Consider the following 26,970-nt stretch of genomic DNA (forward strand, 5'->3'; position numbering starts at 1 on the left):
AGACATTTTGTTAGCAGTAACTCTGTGCTATTGTCTTGAAGCTAAAATGTATTGAGTGTAGCCTACAGACGAGAAAAAAATACTTTAATTGTCCACACATGCTTGTGAATTGTTGCATTATTCAACAGTGTAATATGGTTCTGTTCCAATAATTAATAGTGTAGGCCTAATATAGTTTGCAATGCGTAGCCTCCTGTCTAGTGGCTACTGTGACATTTAAGATACTTTTGAGCTGCGAAGCAAGAACGTCAACCGAAACCTCTCTCAGCTCGTAACATTCCCGTCACATGTGATTTGAAAAGTGTATGTACATATTATGTAAATTGACATTTCAACCCAATAACTCTCTTCGGTGACAATAAGCCCTTTATTCTTACTCTAGTCCTAATACTTCAGACAATCAAAAGAAGAGACCTCTGTCAGAGGTGTGACTAATCTACCCAAGTACTTACTTCGCTGTGTCTCCTCCACGGTCCCACTGTCACCAGTGGAGCATTGAGATGAATCTGACTTTTAGACATTTTCAAAGTAGACTATTTTTCCAAGGAAAAATCCTGCAGCCGAAAAATGATTCAGAGTCCCTGGTTTGTGAGTTCAACTGGTAAGTTCAAGTGTCCAGGATTAGAAGAACACATTGCCTGATGCGTCTTTGTCCAGCCCCAGAGACATGCCTGTATTCCACTGTGGTACTGCAGAGTTCCTCACCCACAGCACAGTGACTCCCCAAACGACTACAGCCATGACCAAGAGTCACAGAGGAGGCAGAGGTGGTGACAGACTCAAGGAATCCTCAACTGCATGTTTGTATAATGAGTAGGTCCGCAGGTGTGTGTGTCGTAGGTTGTTCAGCGATCCTCAGTTAAAAATGGTGTCTTTTTACGCTATCTTTGTCTCTCTGTCACTATCTAGGAAGTAGAAAGGGAGGTAATGCATTCCCGAAAGAGCACTGTGTGTACAACACTCCTCCTCTCTCTCTGTGTGTGTCTGGCAGATGGCCAGAGGTGGAGCATGGTCCTACTCCTCAGGCCGTGATGTACTTTACAGCTCAGACAAGTCCCTGCAGCACCCGCCTACCCACACTGGAGCTAGGGTAGTTGTGGGCGCTGCTTCACTTTATAGAGACAATGTTTTGGGCTCATATAGCTAGGAATAACTTTATTGTAATACAATTGTAGGCGTACATCAACTGCCATCATTTCAATGAAATTCTTTTCACTTTTTTGGGCTGCTCATTATAGCAAAGCTGGATCAAAGAGAAAGGGAATAGAATAGACAAATAATACTATAAGATCTCATCCCACATATGGCATATTTCCACTAAGGACTTACCCCAGTATTTTACCCAAATGGCTCAGACTTTTGTGTTTCCACCTCCACGGCCTGGCTCCAGTATCTCTCTGGGCCATGACCTCAGTGGACCTGCTCTCCAAGGCCCTGGACACTGGTACTTTCAGCTGTCATTTACATAACAATGGCTAACCGGGTACATGGGTTAACACCTCCCACCATTAACACCTCACAAAAAACTATCTTGATGATGCAGAGGTTGTTGATACTGCTCTTACAAGTCCTCGGTATCAGCCCAGTTCCCTAAAAATAATACTAGAGCTGATATTAACATAAAAAAACACCCAATAGTGTAACACAGGAAGCAGAGCAATACCAGCCAGCCGGTCTGAGAGGTGGCCCACAGGGAACACCACGTCACTTCAATGTGGATAATTGGGTAATATTTGGTTGAGACATTGATCAATGAGATTACAACCTATATTCAGCCACTCAAAAAGACAGCCACAAGTTAGCTGAATGTTCAGTGTGTTATCACTATGTTTTCAACCATCTGAAAGCACAATAAAATTCCAATTGAAAAACAATGTCTGATTTTTTAAATGTAATTGTCACCCAAATGCCTCACTGTGCTTTCATTGAAAAGCACAGCAAAGTTCAAATGGTAATATAATGTTAGATATTTAGCCTATTTATATTTGACTGAATAATGTGCTATCCACTGTACTTCAATCAGTTTGTGCCTAGTGGGGGAGGAGTGAACAGCAGTGTGGAATCTGCCTGGCTCAGCCTCAGTTATAATGCCCTGTATGCAGGCCTAGTGCAGGTGTCAGAGCTGGGACCTCTCCTTAGAAAAGACCAATAGGCCTATCATTAGGATAAGGAGCAATAACTCCTCTCTCTACCAGACCTGTTTGTCAGCTGCTACTCAACTCCACCCACCCATCGTCTGTCTTTCTGAGCTACTCGTTAAAACTTTGGAGAGAAGTATCTCTATCTGTGCATACAGTACATCAGCAAGGTCCAGACTCCTGGACACTACATAATACACTACATAATACAATACATAATAAAATACATACTACACTATATAATAAAATACACTATACAATACATAATAAACTACATAATACCACACATGATAAAATACATAATACACTACATAATACAATACACTACATAACACTACATAATACACTACATAATACAATACAGTACATAATACACTACATAATACAATACACTACATAACACTACATAATACACTACATAATACAATACAGTACATAATACACTACATAATACAATAGATAATACACTACATAATACAATACACTACATAATAAAATACATAATACCACACATAATACACTACATAATACAATACACTACATAATAAACTACATAATACAATACAATACATATTACAATACATAATAAACTACATAATACAATACATAATAAACTACATAATACACTACATAATAAAATACATACCACAATACATAATAAAATACAAAATAAGCTACATAATACAATAGATAATACACTACATAATACAATACAATACATATTACAATACATAATAAACTACATAATACAATACATAATAAACTACATAATACACTACATAATAAAATACATACTACAATACATAATAAAATACAAAATAAGCTACATAATACAATAGATATAACACTACATAATACAATACACTACATAATACAATACACTACATAATAAGCTACATAATACACTACATAATACAATAGATATAACACTACATAATACAATACACTACATAATAAAACACATATTACAATACAAAATAAACTACATAATACCACAAATAATGCACTACATAATACAATACATAATAAGCTACATAATACACTACATAATACAATAGATATAACACTACATAATACAATACACTACATAATAAAACACATATTACAATACAAAATAAACTACATAATACCACAAATAATGCACTACATAATACAATACATAATAAGCTACATAATACACTACATAATACAATAGATAATACACTACATAATACAATACACTACATAATAAAACACATATTACAATACAAAATAAACGACATAATACCACAAATAATGCACTACATAATACAATACATAATACACTACATAATACACTACATAATACAATACACTATATAATAAAATGCATAATACAATACATAATAAATGACATAATACCACACATAATGCAATACATAATACACTACATAATACAATACATAATACACTACATAATACAATACATAATACACTACATAATACAATAGATAATACACTACATAATAAAACACATATTACAATACAAAATAAACGACATAATACCACAAATAATGCACTACATAATACAATACATAATACACTACATAATACAATACACTATATAATAAAATGCATAATACAATACATAATAAATGACATAATACCACACATAATGCAATACATAATACACTACATAATACAATAGATAATACACTACATAATACACTACATAATACAATAGATAATACACTACATAATAAAATACATATTACAATACAAAATAAACTACATAATACCACACATAATATGCTACATAATACAATACATAATACACTACATAATACAATACATAATACAATACACTACATAATACAATAAATAAAATACATAATACAATAAATAAAATACATAATACATATTACAATACAAAATAAACTACATAATACACTACATAATACAATACATAATACACTACATAATACACTACATAATACACTACATAATACAATAGATAATACACTACATAATACAATACACTACATAATACAATACATAATACACTACATAATACAATACACTACATAATACAATAGATAATACACTACATAATACAATACACTACATAATACAATACATAATACACTACATAATACAATACACTACATAATACAATACATAATACACTACATAATACAATACACTACATAATACAATAGATAATACACTACATAATACAATACACTACATAATACAATACATAATACACTACATAATACAATACATAATACACTACATAATAAGCTACATAATACACTACATAATACAATAGATATAACACTACATAATACAATACACTACATAATAAAACACATATTACAATACAAAATAAACTACATAGTACCACAAATAATGCACTACATAATACAATACATAATAAGCTACATAATACACTACATAATACAATAGATATAACACTACATAATACAATACACTACATAATAAAACACATATTACAATACAAAATAAACTACATAATACCACAAATAATGCACTACATAATACAATACATAATACACTACATAATACGATACATAATACAATACACTATATAATAAAATGCATAATACAATACATAATAAACGACATAATACCACACATAATGCAATACATAATACACTACATAATACAATAGATAATACACTACATAATACACTACATAATACAATAGATAATACACTACATAATAAAATACATATTACAATACAAAATAAACTACATAATACAATACATAATACAATAAATAAAATACATATTACAATACAAAATAAACTACATAATACACTACATAATACAATACATAATACACTACATAATACAATACATAATACACTACATAATACACTACATAATACACTACATAATACAATAGATAATACACTACATAATACAATACACTACATAATAAAATACATATTACAATACAAAATACACTACATAGTACCAGACATAATACAATACATAATACACTACATAATACACTACATAATACACTACATAATACAATAGATAATACACTACATAATACAATACACTACATAATAAAATACATATTACAATACAAAATAAACTACATAGTACCAGACATAATACAATACATAATAAACTACATAATACCAGACATAATGCAATACATAATACACTACATAATACAATACAATACATAATACACTACATAATACAATACAATAGATAATACATTACCTAATACAATACACTATATAATAAAATACATAATACAATACATAATAAACTACATAATACCACACATAATGCAATACATAATACACTACATAAAACAACACAATACATAATACACTACATAATACAATAGGTAATACACTACATAATACATTACAATACATAATAAAATACATAATACAATACATAATACACTACATAATACAATACACTATATAATAAAATACATAATACAATACATAATAAACTACATAATACCACACATAATACACTACATAATACAATAGATAATACAATACATAATACACTACATAATACAATAGATAATACAATACATAATACAATACACTATATAATAAAATGCATAATACAATACATAATAAACTACATAATACCACACATAATGCAATACATAATACACTACATAAAACAATACAATACATAATATACTACATAATACAATAGGTAATACACTACATAATACATTACAATACATAATAAAATACATAATACAATACATAATAAACTACATAATACTACACATAATACACTACATAATACGATACATAATACACTACATAAAACAATACAATACATAATATACTACATAATACAATAGGTAATACACTACATAATACATTACAATACATAATAAAATACATAATACATAATAAACTACATAATACTACACATAATACACTACATAATACGATACATATTACAATACATAATACAATACAAAATATATGCAAATAATCATCATGCTGTAAAGTGTTCTTTTATAATTTTTCTTAATCTGGTTTTATTGCTAGTTTGAGTTACCTGGGGTGGCAGAGAGTTGAACAGACAGTTCAGTACCTTTAACCCTTCAACAAGTCACACACAGACCAATAGTGATGCAGTCAATCTCTCCTCAACTTTGAGCCAGCTTTGAGATTGACATGCATACCACTGACATCTGCCCTTTGTGTAAATCTAAGGGCAATAAGTGCTACTCTGCTCTGCACCAACTACAATTTTCCTGTGTCCTTCTTTGCCGCACGTGACCACACAACTAGGCAGTAGTCCAGGTGTGACAAAACTAGGTCCTACACGACCTGTCTGGTAGATTAGATGTCAAGAAAGTAGAGCAATGCCTTATCATGGACAGACCTCTTCCCATTTTAGCAACCATGGAGTCTATATGTTCTGACCGTGATAGCTTGCTATCTAGGGTTACACAGAGCAGTTTAGTCTCCTCAACTTGCTCAATCGTCACAGTAATTCAGTAATACATCTAGATGAGGTTTAGTTTTTGAGATATTTAGCACCTGCCTATTGCTGTTTAACCGTTCAAAAACTGGATGGAGCTCTATGTTAAGAGTGTCAGTTATTTATTTTACTGTCGTAGCTGTAGTATGTACTGTACAGTGGAGTCATCAGCGTACACAGACACACAGGATTTATTCAAGGTCAGTGGAAGGTCATTAGTAAAAACAGAAAACATTAATTTTTTTCATTTTACCTTTATTTAACTAGACCAGTCAGTTAAGAACAAATTCTTATTTTCAATGACGGCCTAGGAACAGTGGGTTAACTGCCTGTTCAGGGGCAGAACGACAGATTTGGACCTTGTCAGCTCGGGGATTTGAACTTGCAACCTTCCGGTTACTAGTCCAACTCTCTAACCACTAGGCTACTCAAGCCGGCTGCCCTGCGGTACATGCACTCAACCGAATACTTCCATTAAAGAAAATCCTCTGTGTTCTATTAGATAGGTAGGATGTAAGTCCATGACACCAAAGATTTTTCAGCAATAGGTTATGATCAATGATATCAAAATCTGCACTGAAATCTAACAAAACATCTCCCACAATCTTCTGATTATCAGTTTCTTTCAGCCAATCATCAGTGTCCTTGCCGAGCATGTTGAGTGCCCTTCCTTATAAGTACACTGAAAGTCTGTTGTTAATTCGTTTTTCTGTAAAATAACATTGTATTTGGTCAAACACATTTCTTCCCGAAAGTTTGCTAAGCACCGGTAACAGGCTGATTGGTCAGCTGTTTGTACCACTAAAGAGTGCTTTGCTATCGTTGGGCAGCGGAACGACCTTTGCTTCTTCCACACCAACTTTGCGGAACTCAAAACTACAGTGTGTGTCTTTCATTATTTGGTCCGTTATGCATGAATAGGCGTTTGTTAATCTTAATCTGTTTGCTAATCTTGTCGACAAAATAGTTATTAAAGTGGTTGGCAACATCAAAGGGTTTTGTTATGAACAAACCATCTGCTTCAATGAAGGATGGGGCTGAGCTAGCTTTTTTGCCCAGAATTTCATTTAAGTTACTCCAGAGCTTTTTACTATCATTCTTTATATCATTTATCTTTGTACCATAGTATAGTTTCTTCATCTTTTTGTTTAGTTTGGAACAATTTACTGTATGTTTGTCCAATCTGCTGTGTTGTCAGAATTATTTGCTATTCCCTTTGCCTCATCCCTCTTTAGCCATCGAGATTTTGGACTAGTACATCAAGTCATAGGGCTGACATCCATAGATCTAACCAGGGGGATTTGGCCGTTCTAACAGTCAGTTTCTTGATGGGCGCATGCCTATCAGTAAGCGGAAAATATGCAATTTCATAAATGCTTCAAGTGCAGCGTCAGGTTGTTCCTCATTACACACATCCCACCAACAAATCTTTTTCACATCTCAAATCAAATCAAATGTTATTTGTCACATACACATGGTTAGCAGATGTTAATGCGAGTGTAGAGAAATGCGTGTGCTTCTAGTTCCGACAATGCAGTAATAACCAACAAGTAATCTAACCTAACGATTCCACAACAACTACCTTATACACACAAGTGTAAAGGGATGAAGAATATGTACATAAAAATATATGAATGAGTGATGGAACATAATGGCATAGGCAAGATGCAGTAGATGGTATAGAGTACAGTATATACATATGAGATGAGTAATGTAGGGGATGTAAACATTATATTAAGTGGCATTGTTTAAAGTGGCTAGTGATATATTTTACATCATTTCCCATCAATTCCCATTATTAAAGTGGCTGGAGTTGAGTCAGTGTGTTGGCAGCAGCCACTCAATGTTAGTGATGGCTGTTTAACAGTCTGATGGCCTTGAGATAGAAGCTGTTTTTCAGTCTCTCGGTCCCTGCTTTGATGCACCTGTACTGACCTCGCCTTCTGGATGATAGCGGGGTGAACAGGCAGTGGTTTGGGTGTTTGTTGTCCTTGAGCATCTTTATGGTCTTCCTGTGACATCGGGTGGTGTAGGTGTCCTGGAGGGCAGGTAGTTTGCCCCCGGTGATGCGTTGTGCAGACCTCATCACTACCCTCTGGAGAGCCTTACGGTTCTGGGCGGAGCAGTTGCCATACCAGGCGGTGATACAGCCCGACGGGATGCTCTCAATTGTGCATCTGTAAAAGTTTGTGAGGGCTTTTGGTGACAAGCCACATTTCTTCAGCCTCCTGAGGTTGAAGAGGCGCCGCTGCGCCGCTGTGCCTTCTTCACCACGCTGTCTGTGTGGGTGGACCAATTCAGTTTGTCCGTGATGTGTTTGCCGATGAACTTAAAACTCAGTACCCTCTCCACTACTGTCCCGTCGATGTGGATAGGGGGGTGCTCCCTCTGCTGTTTCCTTAAGTCCACGATCAATGTTGTTGTTTGACGCAATGCGAAACATATCCCAATCCACGTGATCGAACAATCTTGAAGCGTGGAATCAGATTGGTCGGACCAGCGTTGAACAGACCTAAGCGCGGGACCTTCCTGTTTTAGTCTCTGTCTATAGGCTGGGAGCAACAAAATTGAGTCGTGGTCAGCTTTTCCAAAAGGAGGGCGGGGGAGGGCCTTATATGCGTCTCGGAAGTTAGAATAACAATGATCCAGGGTTTTACCAGCCCTGGTAGCACAATCAATATGCTGATAGAATTTAGGGAGTCTTGTTTTCAGCTACTGGTTTCCAGTCTACAAAGAGTCAAATAAAGTTCATTCAGGGCCGTCAATGTGTCTGCTTGGGGGGGAATATATGGGGCTGTGATTATAATCTAAGAGAATTCTCTTGGTAGATAATACGGTCGACATTTGATTGTGAGGAATCCTAAGTCAGGTGAACAGAAGGACTTGAGTTCCTGTATGTTGTTATGATCACACCACGTCTCGTTAATCATAAGGCATACCCTCCCTGCCCCTCTTCTTACCAGAAAGATGCTTGTTTCTGCCGGCGCGATGCGTGAAGAAACCAGCTGACTGTACCGACTCCGATAGCGTGTCTCGAGTGAGCCATGTTTCCATGAAGCAAAGAACGTTACAGTCTCTTATGTCTCTCTGGAATGCTACTCGTGCTCAGATTTCATCAACCCTGGTTGTCAAGAGACTGGACATTGGCGAGTAGTATGCTCAGGAGCGGTGCGCGATGTGCCCGTCTCCGGAGCCTTACATTATAATCACTACATCCGATGGATGTGGCCATGCACGCCTCCAGCTTCATCTGCCCCTTTTACGGCAACGTTGTTTTGGTTCGCCGGCTGGGATCCGATCCATTGTCCTGGGTGGTGGGCAAAACACAGGATCCGCTTCGGGAAAGTCATATTACTGGTCGTAATGATGGTGAGTTGACGTTGCTCTTATATCCAGTAGTTCCTCCCGACTGTATGTAATAAAACCTAAGATTACCTGGGGTACCAATGCTTGTTTGACATAGGAGATTACCTGGGGTACCTGACAAACCTCTTGCATGGTTGCTTATACACAATTTTAAGTCTAGTCTTTGGAACTTTTTTCTAGATATGGCTATTATATTATAATCACTACATCCGATGGGTGTGGATAATGCTTTAGACCAGCCACATTAGCAAAGATGTGGTCAATACACGTGGACGATTTAGTTCCTATTCTTTTTGAAAATATCCTGGTAGGTTGACTGATAACCTGAACCAGATTGCTGGAATCGGTTACAGCTTGAAGCTTCTTTTTGAGTGGACAGCTTGATGACAACCAGTTAATATTTAGGACACCCAGAAAATATACCTATCTGTTGATATTACATACATTATCGTGCATTTCACACATATAGTAGGCTTCTTCCTAAAGCAGACCGTTTCAGTGGAAACAGTGGACATTCTATGGGCATATGATTATTGCTGACAATACCCTCGGAACTAACAGTTAAAGGAACATAGATTGGGTTACTTACATTGATTTCCCTTCTCTTTCTCTGGGATAAAATACAATTTACATGTCCTCTGAGCTTATTATGACAGGGATTGCATGACTGTTCCTGGTCTGTGAAATGATGAAATTGACAGTAGAACTGAAATAATTATGGCATGGCATGTTACGCCATGTTTATCACCTTTGGTCAAAGTCAAGTGAAACAATGTGTACCTCCATGAAGTCAGAGCAACAATGTGTACCTCCATGAAGTCAGAGCAACAATGTGTACCTCCATGAAGTCAGAGCAACAATGTGTACCTCCATGAAGTCAGAGCAACAATGTGTACCTCCATGAAGTCAGAGCAACAATGTGTACCTCCATGAAGTCAGAGCAACAATGTGTACCTCCGTGAAGTCAGAGCAACAATGTGTACCTCCATGAAGTCAGAGCAACAATGTGTACCTCCGTGAAGTCAGAGCAACAATGTGTACCTCCATGAAGTCAGAGCAACAATGTGTACCTCCATGAAGTCAGAGCAACAATGTGTGCCTCATGAAGTCAGAGCAACAATGTGTACCTCATGAAGTCAGAGCAACAATGTGTACCTCCATGAAGTCAGAGCAACAATGTGTGCCTCCATGAAGTCAGAGCAACAATGTGTACCTCATGAAGTCAGAGCAACAATGTGTACCTCCATGAAGTCAGAGCAACAATGTGTACCTCCATGAAGTCAGAGCAACAATGTGTACCTCCATGAAGTCAGAGCAACAATATGCTAATATACAGTAATTCCAGAGCGGAGACATTTAGAAGAGAAAGCAGCAGGTCATATTTAATCTAATCTCTATGGTTGGAAAAAAAAGTCAGATTTATTTTATTCAGTTAAAGTTGGTAGGAGTCATGTGCCATGTGACGCAGTCTCTGACCGACCTTGACGCTGTGTGTGTGTGTGTGTGTGTGTGTGTGTGTGTGTGTGTGTGTGTGTGTGTGTGTGTGTGTGTGTGCGTGTGTGTATGTGTGCACATAAGAATGACTGCCCTTTGCAGAGGGCTCTGACCCTCACAGTACCCACACAGTACCCCTCATTCCAACAACTATCAATAAGCACAACCTACGATCTCTCAGCAATGGCTTAAAATAATATTTCAGAGATGGACAGAATATGGACAGTTTTCTGATGTTAGTAAGTTGTCAATTTCATGAGCCTTTTCTCAGAATACATACAGTATGTTAATATGGGCTGTTTTTAATCCTTTTCTGGGTTGCTTGTTTGTCTTTAGTACTATTCTGAGAGGCTGATCTAAGGTAGACATGTCAGGGATTTTGGCAATGAGGATACCATGCTAGTTCGCATTGGCTAGGGAAACTGCTTCCTTCATACTGGACACAGAGACATAAAAACGGTATCCACAAGCTCATCTGACTGTGCGGAAGTAGATAAAGGGCCTCATTGCCAAAATCCTGAAGTATTCCTTTAACACACGGCCTTCTCATTGTAATGCTACAGATGACTGTAATGGTCCAATCCTTCACAGATGGTGTTAATTAGGGATTGGCCTGATTTCACCACAATGCTCACTGACTCTTGATCTGGTAAACCGTCCACGACTCCCTCTCTACTTCCTGCTTCTCACACCGTCTATCCAACCCCTCCTCAAGATTCAAGCCTTCTACTCTTGGTCTGCTACTTAGGTCTAATGTCGGGAAGGCCTACTCAAAGAACTATGCATGGGTGTTGGCTGGATTATCAAGGGAAGTGAATGACCCAATCTAAATAACCCAATCTAAATAACCCAATCTAAATAACCCAATCTAAATGACCCAATCTAAATGACCCAATCTAAATAACCCAATCTAAATAACCCAATCTAAATGACCCAATCTAAATAACCCAATCTAAATAACCCAATCTAAATGACCCAATCTAAATGACCCAATCTAAATAACCCAATCTAAATGACCCAATCTAAATGACCCAATCTAAATAACCCAATCTAAATAACCCAATCTAAATAACCCAATCTAAATAACCCAATCTAAATAACCCAATCTAAATAACCCAATCTAAATGACCCAATCTAAATGACCCAATCTAAATAACCCAATCTAAATGACCCAATCTAAATGACCCAATCTAAATAACCCAATCTAAATGACCCAATCTAAATAACCCAATCTAAATAACCCAATCTAAATGACCCAATCTAAATGACCCAATCTAAATGACCCAATCTAAATGACCCAATCTAAATAACCCAATCTAAATGACCCAATCTAAATAACCCAATCTAAATGACCCAATCTAAATGACCCAATCTAAATAACCCAATCTAAATAACCCAATCTAAATAACCCAATCTAAATAACCCAATCTAAATAACCCAATCTAAATGACCCAATCTAAATAACCCAATCTAAATGACCCAATCTAAATGACCCAATCTAAATGACCCAATCTAAATAACCCAATCTAAATGACCCAATCTAAATGACCCAATCTAAATAACCCAATCTAAATAACCCAATCTAAATAACCCAATCTAAATAACCCAATCTAAATGACCCAATCTAAATGACCCAATCTAAATAACCCAATCTAAATAACCCAATCTAAATGACCCAATCTAAATAACCCAATCTAAATGACCCAATCTAAATAACCCAATCTAAATAACCCAATCTAAATGACCCAATCTAAATAACCCAATCTAAATAACCCAATCTAAATAACCCAATCTAAATAACCCAATCTAAATAACCCAATCTAAATAACCCAATCTAAATAACCCAATCTAAATAACCCAATCTAAATAACCCAATCTAAATAACCCAATCTAAATGACCCAATCTAAATGACCCAATCTAAATAACCCAATCTAAATAACCCAAACTCAGAACACTGTCTTGATCTGTTTCTCATTCTAACCATTACATTCTGTTCAGTCAGTCAAGTGTAAGTCCTTCCTTTCTAAGTGTAGGGAATCCTCTTAAACCTCACAGACATCATCAAGATTGTATCCTCTGAATCACCAAGCTCAGATACCTTTAATCTAATACCTCCCAAAATATCTGAGACAGATTAGTTAGCCTTTCAGTTCAGATGTAAGACCTGTCAAAAGGTATATATTCTTTGAAATGGATCATTTGGAAATGGGTGCTGATGACAAGTATTTTGACAAGCACTATTGCCACAATTTGAATTGTGAATGAATTTAGAGTTAGGTTGCCAAGTCACTGTAAGCCATAAGCAGTATAGTAGTACATTAGTAAGGTAGGTGACACATTGTGGTTTTGGGACAGGGTAATTTTACCTTCAGAATTAATATTATTCAGACAGGCATTAGGGTAGAGAATAGAGACACACAGGACCGACAGTATGAGTACAGTCTCATGTTACACAGAGTCAGTACAGACAGAACAGAACAGATATGGTGAGTACAGACAGATAGAACTGGCAGAACAGACAGGGTGAGTACAGACAGACAGAACAGACAGGGTGAGTACGGTCTCAGGTTACACAGGGCCAGTACAGACAGAACAGAACAGACATGATGAGTACAGACAGACATAGCAGACAGGGCGAGTACAGACGGAACAGACATGGTGAGTACAGACAGACAGAACAGACAGGGTGAGTACAGACAGACACAGCAGACAGGGTGAGTACAGACAGACAGAAATGACAGAACAGACATGGTGAGTACAGACAGACAGAACAGACAGGGTGAGTACAGACAGACAGAAATGACAGAACAGACAGGGTGAGAACAGACAGACAATGTGAGTACAGACATACTGAAATGACAGAACAGACAGGGTGAGTACAGACAGACAGGAATGACAGAACAGACAGGGTGAGAACAGACAGACAGAAATGACAGAACAGACAGGGTGAGTACAGACAGACAGAACAGACAGGGTGAGAACAGACAGACAGAAATGACAGAACAGACACGGTGAGAACAGACAGACAATGTGAGTACAGACATACTGAAATGACAGAACAGACAGGGTGAGTACAGACAGACAGGAATGACAGAACAGACAGGGTGAGTACAGACAGACAATGTGAGTACAGACAGACTGAAATGACAGAACAGACAGGGTGAGTACAGACAGGTAGAACAGACAGGGTGAGTACAGACAGACTGAAATGACAGAACAGACAGGGTGAGTACAGACAGACAGAAATGACAGAACAGACAGGGTGAGTACAGACAGACAATGTGAGTACAGACATACTGAAATGTCAGAACAGACAGGGTGAGTACAGACAGACAGGAATGACAGAACAGACAGGTTGAGTACAGACAGACAAAACAGACAGAGTGAGTACAGACAGACTAAAATGACAGAACAGACAGGGTGAGTACAGACAGACATGGTGAGTACAGACAGAACAGACAGGGTGAGTACAGACAGAACAGACAGACAGAGTGAGTACAGACAGACTAAAATGACAGAACAGACAGGGTGAGTACATACAGACAAGGTGAGTACAGACAGAACAGACAGGGTGAGTACAGACAGACAGAACAGATAGGGTGAGTACAGACAGACTGAAATGACAGAACAGACAGGGTAAGTACAGACAGACAGAACAGACATGGTGAGTACAGACAGACTGAAATGACAGAACAGACAGGGTGAGTACAGACAGAACAGACAGGGTGAGTACAGACAGACAGAACAGACAGGGTGAGTACAGACAGACAGAACAGACCGGGTGAGTACAGACAGACAGAACAGACATGGTGAGTACAGACAGGCATAACTGACAGAACAGACATGGTGAGTACAGACAGAACAGACAGACAGAGTGAGTACAGACAGACTAAAATGACAGAACAGACAGGGTGAGTACATACAGACAAGGTGAGTACAGACAGAACAGACAGGGTGAGTACAGACAGACAGAACAGATAGGGTGAGTACAGACAGACTGAAATGACAGAACAGACAGGGTAAGTACAGACAGACAGAACAGACATGGTGAGTACAGACAGACTGAAATGACAGAACAGACAGGGTGAGTACAGACAGAACAGACAGGGTGAGTACAGACAGACAGAACAGACCGGGTGAGTACAGACAGACAGAACAGACATGGTGAGTACAGACAGGCATTACTGACAGAACAGACATGGTGAGTACAGACACAGAGAACATAGGGTAAGTGAGTGTAGGTTATGCTGGGGGATGTAAGCTGAGGACGGGTGTCCACAGCACACAAATCCAAACCTCTCCATCCATCCACTCCCCTCCCACCCCACCCTCACCTCCTACCTTGAGGAACGGTGGAGCGGTGTACGGGAGAGGGGACAACAGCGGCTGGAACAGTGGTGGATCTAGTGTGGTAGAGATCCGGGGGTCACCCCCATTTTGTTTCCTACAAACACAGAAAACACACAGAGAGAAACATGAACATCAGACAGATCAGAATAAGTCCCTCATATCACATTGAGGTCATGAGGGGAGAGAAGGGGAATAAACAATGTGGCTGAATGCCTCAGGGTTCTAGGGTTCGAATCCCTTACAACTGCAACACAACACAATAAACAGCTATTTAGGAAACACTGGCTGCAGCGTGGTGCCCATTCTGGGAAGCATCACAATGGCCTACGGTGTAAACAGTAAACTGAGGTTGAAGAGCAGTATGAAGAGACTGAGTAATCCAATATCATTCTAACTCCTCATCTCTGCTCTGACTTCCTTCCTCTATTGTTCTGGCAGTAGGGTATTATTAGATAATAGATATGATGACTCAGTGACCGGAGGAAAATATATTGTATTACATTTCAGGCTAAATAAGGTTTCTGGGGATATGAGAGTTGAGCTAAAGGGTGACTTTCAATATCTTGTAGAAACCAATACAAATACTGGACGAGCTTGAGACTCGAGAATATGTTACAGTCAACATTTCTGGTGAATACAGGAAATGTATTGCCATTTCTCCCTGATTGTGAATCCCACTGTGTCCAGATGAAGATCAAGTTTAAACTTGATTTGTCCCAGAGAGCAATTGGTTTTGCAGCAAAGGAACATAAAACACAATATTAAACATACAAAATCCCCATGGAACACAATGCCACAGTTATAGTGAATACCATGATATTGCTAGTACATCATGTCATAGGGCTGACATCCATCAATATGCATACACTGTATATACAAAATCATGTGGACACCCCTTCAAATTTGTGGATTCTGCTATTTCAGCCAGACCCGTTGCTGACAATCAACCAATCAAATGTATTTATATAGCCCTTCTTACATCAGCTGATATCTCAATGTGCTGTACAGAAACCCAGCCTAAAACCCCAAACAGCAAACAATCCAGGTGTAGAAGCATGGTGGCTAGGAAAAACACCCTAGAAAGAACCTAGGAAGAAACCTAGAGAGGAACCAGGCTATGAGGGGTGGCCAGTCCTCTTCTGGCTGTGCCGGGTGGAGACTATAAGAGAACATGGCAGGTGTAAATTAAGATTTAAAAAAATTGCGAATTAATATAGTGGTTAGTAGAGCTATGAGTTGTTGGTTGGTGAGGCTGAATAAAGCAGATTTCCAGTCGCTGTCAGATTAGTTTTAAAAAGGTATACGGAGTAGGCTGTATGAGTAGGCTGTATGAGTAGGCTGTATGAGTAGGCTGTATGAGTAGGCTGTATGAGTAGGCTGTATGTGTAGGCTGTATGAGTAGGCTGTATGAGTCATAGATTACAGTATGTGTTTAAACATATACATGATGGTAAAGTCATCATCACATTTGCTGTGTCTGACTGTCTGACTGACTGACTGACTGAGCTGAGTGGTTGATATAGCAGCTCTCGTCATCTTACTGAAAGAGAGACCCTCCTGATTGACAGTCTCTTGAGGAGATGAAGCTGAAGCCAGTGTGTCTTTAGTGGAATTCAATGAGGCCATGCAGGCAGCTCCAGTCTGTCTCATGAGAGATCAAGACATACCTTCAGCTGCCCAACACAGCTAATTAGACCTGACACAAACACTGTGTATGGACGGAGCCGGAGTGCACACACACACTCAGACACGCACATGCACGCACACTGTGGATGGACAGTGCTGGAGTACACACACACACCCAGACACACACCCAGATACACACATTCACGCACACACACTGTGGATGAACAGTGCTGGAGTACACACACACCCAGACACACACATGCACGCACACACACTGTGGATGGACAGTGCTGGAGTACACACACACACCCAGACACACACCCAGACACACACATGCACACACACACACTGTGGATGAACAGTGCTGGAGTACACACACACCCATACACACACATGCACGCACACACACTGTGGATGGACAGTGCTGGAGTACACACACACCCAGACACACACATGCACACACATACACTGTGGATGGACAGTGCTGGAGTACACACACACCCAGACACACACATGCACACACTGTGGATGGACAGTGCTGGAGTACACACACACCCAGACACACACATGCACACACTGTGGATGGACAGTGCTGGAGTACACACACACCAGCCAGCAGACTAACTCCCTAAGGAGGAGGTGGTCCTGGTGGTTGTGGGATGTATTTAATTTAGATGTGTAATTTAGAGAGAGAAGATCTGTCAGAAGTTCGGAAAGAGATTAGCGACTTGAGTGAGTGATTGCAAGTGTGCATAGTTCTAATATAGATGACTCATTCTTCCCCAATGACATGAATCAGGAGAGAGGAAACACACTGTACCATGCACCACACACCACGCACAAACTGTCAGAGCACATAAATAACAACGATATCACATTAGAGCAGTAGGGGACCCTCTCTCCTCTCTCCTTACTAGGGCCATGACCACACCAGTATCATGAAACTCCTTAGTATCGTGGCAAGGAAACAAAACACAAAGCAGATTTCACCTAATTAGGAAAACAGCCCTAATGTTGGAAACAAACATCATTATGTTCTCATCCAGAGTCCCGCCCGCCTGCCCGCCCGCCTGCCTGCCTGCCTCTACGTAAAACTCCTGCATATCAGTTTGCAGGAAGCACAAAGCTGCCACAGCTTCACCCCCCCCCCTCCCACCACCACCACAACACAGATTACATAACAAATCCAACCTATATATAATGTTACAGAATAAAATCATAGGGTCATAAAGTAAAAGCCGTAGGTACTATCAGAACAAACATGATGAAACAGAAATAAGAGCAAAGTAAGTTACTCACTCTGTGTCAGCTGTGAGCAGTGTTGCTCCTGGATAAATTGATCAGAGATCAGTTAAAAAGCAGATGGCTAGGACTCTCTCTCTCTCAACTCTCTGCCTCTGCCTGTCACACACCTGCTCTCTCACGCACTCCCTTTCTCTTTATTTCTCTCTCTCAATGCTCTTAGCTCTCTTCTCCTTTCTCCCCCTCTCTGACACGGTGCCCCTCCCCGCCCATACTGGGACTGGGAGAAAGAAATAAAAGAGAGAGAGAAGGGAGAGAGTGAAGCCTGCCGGTCTGCTCTGAGTTTTCTAGAGGTTTGTTCTCTTCTCCTCTGAATACACCTCACCTTAATTAAACAACGTGCCTCACTAGCTAGGACCGGTTGCTCCGGCAACCAAATGAGATGAGTCTCCCCCGACAACGGGACAGACGCATGCAAAAACACAGACAAGCACACACACAGGCATCCACACACTCACGCACCTAACCCCAACCAACAACACACCTACACCCACCCACCCACCCACACACACACTGAATAGTGTACTTTGTATATTGAGTGTGTGTTTCTATAGTTATTCTTCCAGTAAGAGAGAATACTAGAGGAGACATACTCTGCCTTGCAGTACCACCGTTTGGAGAGAGAGGCTACAAGCAGAAGAGCTTTTAATTACTAAAATGATCAGCGATTGCACTCCTGCAATAAAAAGGAAAGCTTATATTTTGTCTATTACTGGAACATGTTGAATGTCAGTTTCTTTTGAAGTCCTTCCGTTCCGACCAGTCCTAATGTCCCTGGCGATGTTCTCTTCTCCTAAAGCATGTTTGTTTGTCCCCTCAGGTACGTAGGAACACTAATGCACTGTCTGACCTGTCTGCCAGTGAGTGCACTGACCTTTCTATTCTTCCCATAGTTTGAGTCAAGGACCAAGTGGACCTGCTTTCACTAAATCGTGTGCCTTGAAGCACAGTCATGCAAGGAGTAGGATTCATCCTACTAGTAGTGTTTGGTATGCTAGGAGAGATAAAGGATTATAGTCTTTAAAATTGTGTATTGTAGTAATCATTACAAAAAGTAATCCTCACAGTTTTACTTCCCAATGCCAGAATAAAAGTGAACAAAAGATGTACTGTCCATTCAGCATGAACAGCTCAATGCCCAGCTTATTCAATTGGAGTTGGGAGGACTCTCGCTGTTTCTCTCTTTCCCTCACCTCTCTTATTCTCTGACCGCTAACCTCACCTACTGTACCAACATGGTCTCTACATCATTCAAGGCCTTCACACTCTGATGGAAGATCACAAGGTGCCATCATAATATTCCCCAGCATTGCATTCTGGGATGACGCAAGTTATGTTTGGAGCGAGTTGTTCAACTCGTCTGTGAGCTATTTTATCCTAACTTATAGGCTATTTTATATTTGACTTACTTGAGTGTATCGACCGATGGCCTGTACAGGTCCGAACTGATGCACTTGTTTTTTTGTTTGTTTTTGTAGCCTATTTGAGCTATTCATGGAACACACCACCTTACTGGACTTTAAGCTATAGGGCTGCTAACTGTGGCTAGACTGCTTTGTTCTTTAGCATTATGGCTACCGACGGCTATCCAATGATATCAATGGCCAACCATTGAGTGTCTAATGCTACCACTGTGAGATGTTCACTAACCAGAAGGACAGACAGCATACGGAACAGGGGTGTGACCGGATGATGGATGATAACGGGCGGGCTGCAGAGGGTCATTCCCCAGCTAACCTGAACAATAAGGAGACGTAGCTGTAGCCCAGGCTAAACATATCTCATCGCTGAACATCTCTCTCGCCCAAGGTGGTGGAGAGTTGGTCGAAGTCAATCTGGCCCACTTCTCAGAACAGGTGGCTCAATTGACTCCACTTCACCACAAATACTCGGCAGAGGTGGTTAGGTGAAAGGGCCCGAGGGAGCCTTTTCTGCCTTGGAGGAGTCGCTCCGCCTGGTGAAAGGTTTTGCACCGCTGGAACGGGACTGTCAGGCCCCAGGACTCTGCTCTGGTCCTGGAGACCCTGATGCCAGGCAGGTAATCGCCAACATCAAACAACAGGGCGACAACATCCCTCTTAGGGATGACCCTGTTCATTTGACTGGTCGATTGTTTGGTCAATACAACCGAGATTGTTTTAGTCAAACAGTTGCAAAAAAAAGTGGACTATTCATTGAGGATTCCATGGTCCAAGAAGAGTGTGGCTAAGATGCACAAAGGCACATCTCTTTCCTGCCATTTCGTTCGCATTCATTGTTTCATAACTTCATTGTGTGAATTGTTTGCCCTTTGATTGTTAGTGTCTATCAATTCCACATGACATATGTCACCAGTAATGGCCAACATTTACAGTTAATTCCCATCATTTCTAATCTACAATGCTCGTTTGGTTACAGAAATTTCTGTTAATGCATTCAATATATTATCATTACAGTTGTTTACCGTTCTCATTTTCAGAGTGGACACATGGTTTGCAGAGCTCACAACCTATGCTACACTTGTGAGAAACACATTTTGGTTCATTTCATTCCATTTACGCGTATTATCAATGTATTAATGGTCTTTTGTTTGGGGCACACCTGTCAATGTTGGGTAAGGACACGCGTCTGATTACGCATAAAAAAAAACAGGCCTAGGCTATCTGGCCTGCATGCTAATGTAGGCCTATAAATATGCCCATTTGGGGATGTCTAAAAGTATTTATGATGGTCTAAACAAAGTCATTTTTTCTTCACCTCAAACAGCAAGTAAACAAAGCGTGTTTATAGAATCCATTGAGAATGACAATAGTTCCTCAATGTATTTCTACCACTCGGCATCAAAGGGAAAAATGTCATAAAATACCTGATTACTTCTTATCCCTTACACAAGGGACACAAGGGACACAAGGGACACAAGGGAAGCATACAGCTGTGTCTGTCCCGAGCTCACTGGTGTGGGAAACTGAGGGCCCACAATATTTGATGCATCATTTCATTTAGAAACAATTTCAATTAACCACATGACATTGATTTTGAGATACAGACTATTGTAAAATAAATTAAATTGTTCTACGAACATGTGCATATGAAAATCATAATTGGCATGCAATTGTAAAATAAATTGGCACTCCAAATGGAAAAAGGTTGCCGACCCCTGGTGTAGCCTATTACCGCCAACTTCAGGAGCATAACGGCAGAATCTGCAAAGGTCAGCAGCAGCGAGAGGAGGAGGGTTGGGAACAGAACGAGCAGAACGAGTAGTATGGCTGGTGGCATTGTCATGCTGGAGGGTCATCGGGAATCTGACCATCACTCCCGGTGAGACAAAACCGCGACTCGTCAGTGAAGAGCACTTTTTGCCAATCCTGTCTGGTCCAGCGACGGTGGGTTTGTGCCCATAGGCAACGTTGTTGGCGGTGATGTCTGGTGAGGACCTGCCTTACAACAGGCCTACAAGCCCACAGGCTAGCCTCTCTCAGCCTATTGCGGACAGTCTGAGCACTGATGGAGGGATTGTGCGTTCCTGGTGTAACTCGGGTAGTTGTTGCCATCCTGTACCTGTCCCGCAGGTGTGATGTTCGGATATACCGATCCTGTGCAGGTGTTGTTACACGTGTTCTGCCAATGCGAGGACGATCAGCTGTCCGTCCTGTCTCCCTGTAGCGCTGTCTTAGGCGTCTCACAGTACGGACATTGCAATTTATTGCCCTGGCCACATCTGCAGTCGTCATGCCTTCTTGCAGTATGCCTAAGGCACGTTCACGCAGATGAGCAGGGACCCTGGGCATCTTTCTTTTGGTGTTTTTCAGAGTCAGTAGAAATGCTTCTTTAGTGTCCTAAGTTTTCATAACTGTGACCTTACTTGCCTACCTGTAAGCTGTTAGTGTCTTAACGACTGTTCCACAGATGCATGTTTATTCATTGTTTATGGATCATTGAACAAGCAGGGAAACAGTGTTTAAACCCTTTATAAGTTGTGAAATTATGATTTTTACCAATTATCTTTGAAAGGTGGGGTTATATCCTTCCTGTTTGGCCCTGTCCGGGGGTGTCCTCGGATGGGGCCACAGTGTCTCCTGACCCCTCCTGTCTCAGCCTCCAGTATTTATGCTGCAGTAGTTTATGTGTCGGGGGGCTGGGGTCAGTTTGTTATATCTGGAGTACTTCTCCTGTCCTATTCGGTGTCCTGTGTGAATCTAAGTGTGCGTTCTCTAATTCTCTCCTTCTCTCTTTCTTTCTCTCTCTCGGAGGACCTGAGCCCTAGGACCATGCCCCAGGACTACCTGACATGATGACTCCTTGCTGTCCCCAGTCCACCTGGCCATGCTGCTGTTCCAGTTTCAACTGACCTGAGCCCTAGGACCATGCACCAGGACTACCTGACATGATGACTCCTTGCTGTCCCCAGTCTACCTGGCCATGCTGCTGCTCCAGTTTCAACTTCCACCTGACTGTGCTGCTGCTCTAGTTTCAACTGTTCTGCCTTATTATTATTCGACCATGCTGGTCATTTATGAACATTGAACATCTTGACCATGTTCTGTTATAATCTCCACCCGGCACAGCCAGAAGAGGACTGGCCACCCCACATAGCCTGGTTCCTCTCTAGGTTTCTTCCTAGGTATTGGCCTTTCTAGGGAGTTTTTCCTAGCCACCGTGCTTCTCCACCTGCATTGCTTGCTGTTTGGGGTTTTAGGCTGGGTTTCTGTACAGCACTTTGAGATATCAGCTGATGTACGAAGGGCTATATAAATAAATTTGATTTGATTTGATTTGAAAGACAGGGTCCTGAAAAAGGGACGTTTCTTTTTTTGCTGAGCATCAGAAACGCTCAGTACATATACAGTACCAGTCAAAAGTTTGGACACACCTACTCATTCAAGGGTTTTTCTTTCTACACTGTAGAATAATAGTGAAGACATCAAAACTATGAAATAACACATATGGAATTATGTCGTAACCAAAAAAGGGTTAAACAAATCCAAAATATATTTTAGATTTCAGAATCTTCAAGGTATTCACCGTTTGAAGGAGTTCCCACATATGCTGAGCACTGCTTTTCGTTCTCTCTGCAGTCCAACTCATCCCAAACCATCTCAATTGGGTTGAGGATGGGTGATTGTGGAGGCCAGGTCATCTGATGCAGCACTCCATCACTCTCATTCTTGGTCAAATAGCCCTTACACAGCCTGGAGGTGTGTTGGGTCATTGTCCTCTTGAAAAACAAAAAACAAAAGTCCCACTAAGTGCAACCAGATGGGTCTTTTACTTTTACTTCACTATATTAATGTAAAAAGAATGTACTTTTACTGCATACATTTTCCCTGACAGCCAAAAGTACTTCGCTACATTTTGAATGCTTAGCAGGGCAGGAAAATGATCCAATTCACACACTTATCAAGAGAACATCCCTGGTCATCTCTACTCCCTCTGATCCAGAGGACTCAGACTGAGTGTTGGAGTGTTCCTCTGGCTGCCCATAAAAAGACAAATACATGAAAAAAAGAAAATGCTTAATATAAATCATTTGAATTTTACGTTTACTTTTGATACTTAAGTATACTTGGGTGACTTTCACTTTTACTTGAGTCAATTTCTATTAAAGTATATTTACTTTTACTAAAGTATGACAATTGGGTACTTTTTCTACCACTTTGATTGTGAAAATTAATTTGATTGTAATTCTGGCTTCTCAAACCAACACGTACATTTTTATTATTACTGAGACTTGGTTAAAAAGTCTGTGCCAGACTGTTCTTCCTTCATGTCTTCCTTCCAGCAGTAGCAGCCAGCCATTCTGGGCTTTAGGCAAAGTAGCACTGCACTGGCAGGCTCCCCACAGCCAGATTGAGTCATCCTCTGGAATATGTACACAGTTGACTGAACACCAACAACAAGATACCTGATCCCCACTTCATTGTATGGGGAAGTATAGATGAATATTGACAGACTGTATGTAAGAATGTGCCACATTGCAGGTTTGTCAATTTATGGGCTGTGGGAAAAAGATGAAGGAACCACTATGTTAACTTCTGGCTTTCCGTGTCTCATTTGCTGGTGTGCCAAAGAGAGGCAGGAGAAATGTATTGCGTGGATGGATGGATCTGTGAGATCTGTCTCTGGGTGGGTGGCTGGCTGCGTGTGACCATCCGTTGACCCCAGAGCAGCCTGCCCGGTCTGGCCCGGGGTTTACAACCCCATCACAGACACATCACACACGGGATCTGAGGCATGGAAAACATGCCAACAAATCAGACCTCAGTATTACAGAACTGACGAGCTGCTCAAAGCTCAATCTCTCTCAGCTGCTCTTTTCTCATTGAGAGCTTACATGTGATGAGAAATATCCGTAACAGCAGATACTGTATTTCTCACAGGAAAAACTAGATACATTTTACCACTTCAAGCTTTGATAAAACTGAAGGAATGAGCAGGTCAGCTGCTCTCTACATCTTCCAGTATGATCAATGTGATCTATCACAGTTGTAAGATTAACTACTACAGTGTTCATATTGCTCTGCCTAGGATAACAGATGGTCTATTCATGTTGATTAGGGGTTTGAGTGGTGTGAGAGCGTGTCCTCCCTCCCTCTGTCACTACATCCCCCCCATCCCTCCCTCAGCCCAGATGACCCTGCTGTGAAGGGGCCAGGGAGGTGAGGAGAGGAGGAGAGAACATATGGGACATTATGTACAGTATGTATGAATGTTGTGTATTAAAGGTCAATGAGAGAAGGAGGGATTGAACATCCCAGCCCAGGCAGGGTAACACCTTCCAGCAACACCTCAGGAGAAATTGGACCAACGAATGGCCAGCCCACACTACACTGTTTGGTCCAGCATCACTGTAGATTATCTCTAATTCCTTATTCCCTCCCCAGTTCAACAAGCATTTCAATCAAACACCAACAACCCCCCAAAAAAACACTGATATTTAAAGATAAGGAGGAAGTCTGCTACATACATTGTAAATGTATGTAGCAGATGTTCTGCATGTCCTCCATGGGCCCCATGTTCCCCCATTCCTCTAATACATTAGCATCATGACAATGAGGAGCTCAGATGTTTTCAGTCAGCCTCTGGCTTAATCTGTTCTAAATAGGTCACATGACAACATCACCTGCTGCCCTGCTCTGCTTTGGTCCGGTCTGCTCTGGTCTGGTCTGGCTGCCACCAGTCACTCCTGTACTACCCTGTCCTCCCTTTTCCTCTAACAGCCACAGACAGGAGTAGTCCATATGTGTTGTGGACTGAGATCCACCTGCTCCCTTCAGGGCCCTTGAAATCTTCACCCCCACCCCAGCCCCCAGGCGGTGTGATAGAGCTGTCTGGAATGGGTACAATTTCAGAGGGATGGGAGCTGAGGTGATGCATCACTGTCTCCTCTGTGTGTGTGTGTGTGTGTGTGTGTGTGTGTGTGTGTGTGTGTGTGTGTGTGTGTGTGTGTGTGTGTGTGTGTGTGTGTGTGTGTGTGTGTGTGTGTGTGTGTGTGTGTGTGTGTGTGTTTCCAAAGATGATGCGCACGCACATTTACGAGTTTCTTTTATCGTAAACATTTCAACTCAAGTACTCACCATGCGTGCAATAGTATTCGTCTGTCCGTGTGTTTTTTCTGCATGGAGCCAGACATCATGTGTCACAGGCATCACACATGCTAGCATGCTATGTCCTATCCCATCCGCTCAGAGCAATATGACACACAGGTCACCTCTAGGCAGATATGATGAATTGCATATCCTACTAAAAGTGCATCATTCTCAACATTCTCCTCTGGCAGCATAGTGCGTTTTAAGACCATAATCTTCCCTTCCAAATGAAAACTACTTCTAGCCTTAAGAGACAGCAGATCTTGCTAATATTGGACCGCAGTCAAAAGGCAGATTAGTCTGATAGAGAGTCTTTCTTAATTGGTTCCTCAACAAAAGCCATTTGGGAAGGTCCATTTGGCCTGTCATTTAACGATAAGGAAACAGTTCTCTTAGTTGTTCCTTATCAAGAGTTAAAGTGTTTGGCTGCGAGGGCAAACATAGCACAGTCTGGGAAAGCTTGAAGCATGACTCTTGTTCTTTCAAATATATACAAATGGGGCCACTTGTAAGTCATGAAACAATGACAATCTGTTCGCAGACCAAATACAAACTATTGCTCTTTCAAAATGTTAGCTCTTTCGATATGTTGAATGACTAAGTAAAGTGTTCCATTTGTGAGCAAAGTGTTGTGTGAGACCAGCATCCTACACGC

The 26,970-nt window shown here is 40.4% G+C and overlaps 1 protein-coding gene across 10 annotated transcripts in view; it reads right to left on the minus strand.

The window, feature by feature from the left end:
- LOC109908148 (rap1 GTPase-activating protein 1) overlaps positions 1-26,970 on the minus strand; it is an 84,664-nt gene that overhangs the window by 22,824 nt on the left and 34,870 nt on the right. For 7 of the 10 annotated variants that reach the window (XM_020506661.2, XM_020506658.2, XM_031794421.1 and 4 more), the window contains one exon: positions 15,811-15,913. In XM_020506661.2, the coding sequence (XP_020362250.1) occupies positions 15,811-15,913 (103 nt within the window). Of the gene's footprint in view, positions 1-452; positions 1,944-15,810; positions 15,914-18,744; positions 18,877-26,970 lie in introns of those variants that run through there. The other 3 variants (XM_020506664.2, XM_020506663.2, XM_031794422.1) reach the window with 3 other exon arrangements.

This window comes from Oncorhynchus kisutch, linkage group LG17 (assembly GCF_002021735.2).
Source record: "Oncorhynchus kisutch isolate 150728-3 linkage group LG17, Okis_V2, whole genome shotgun sequence".
In the NCBI taxonomy this organism is placed as follows: Eukaryota; Metazoa; Chordata; class Actinopteri; order Salmoniformes; family Salmonidae; genus Oncorhynchus; species Oncorhynchus kisutch.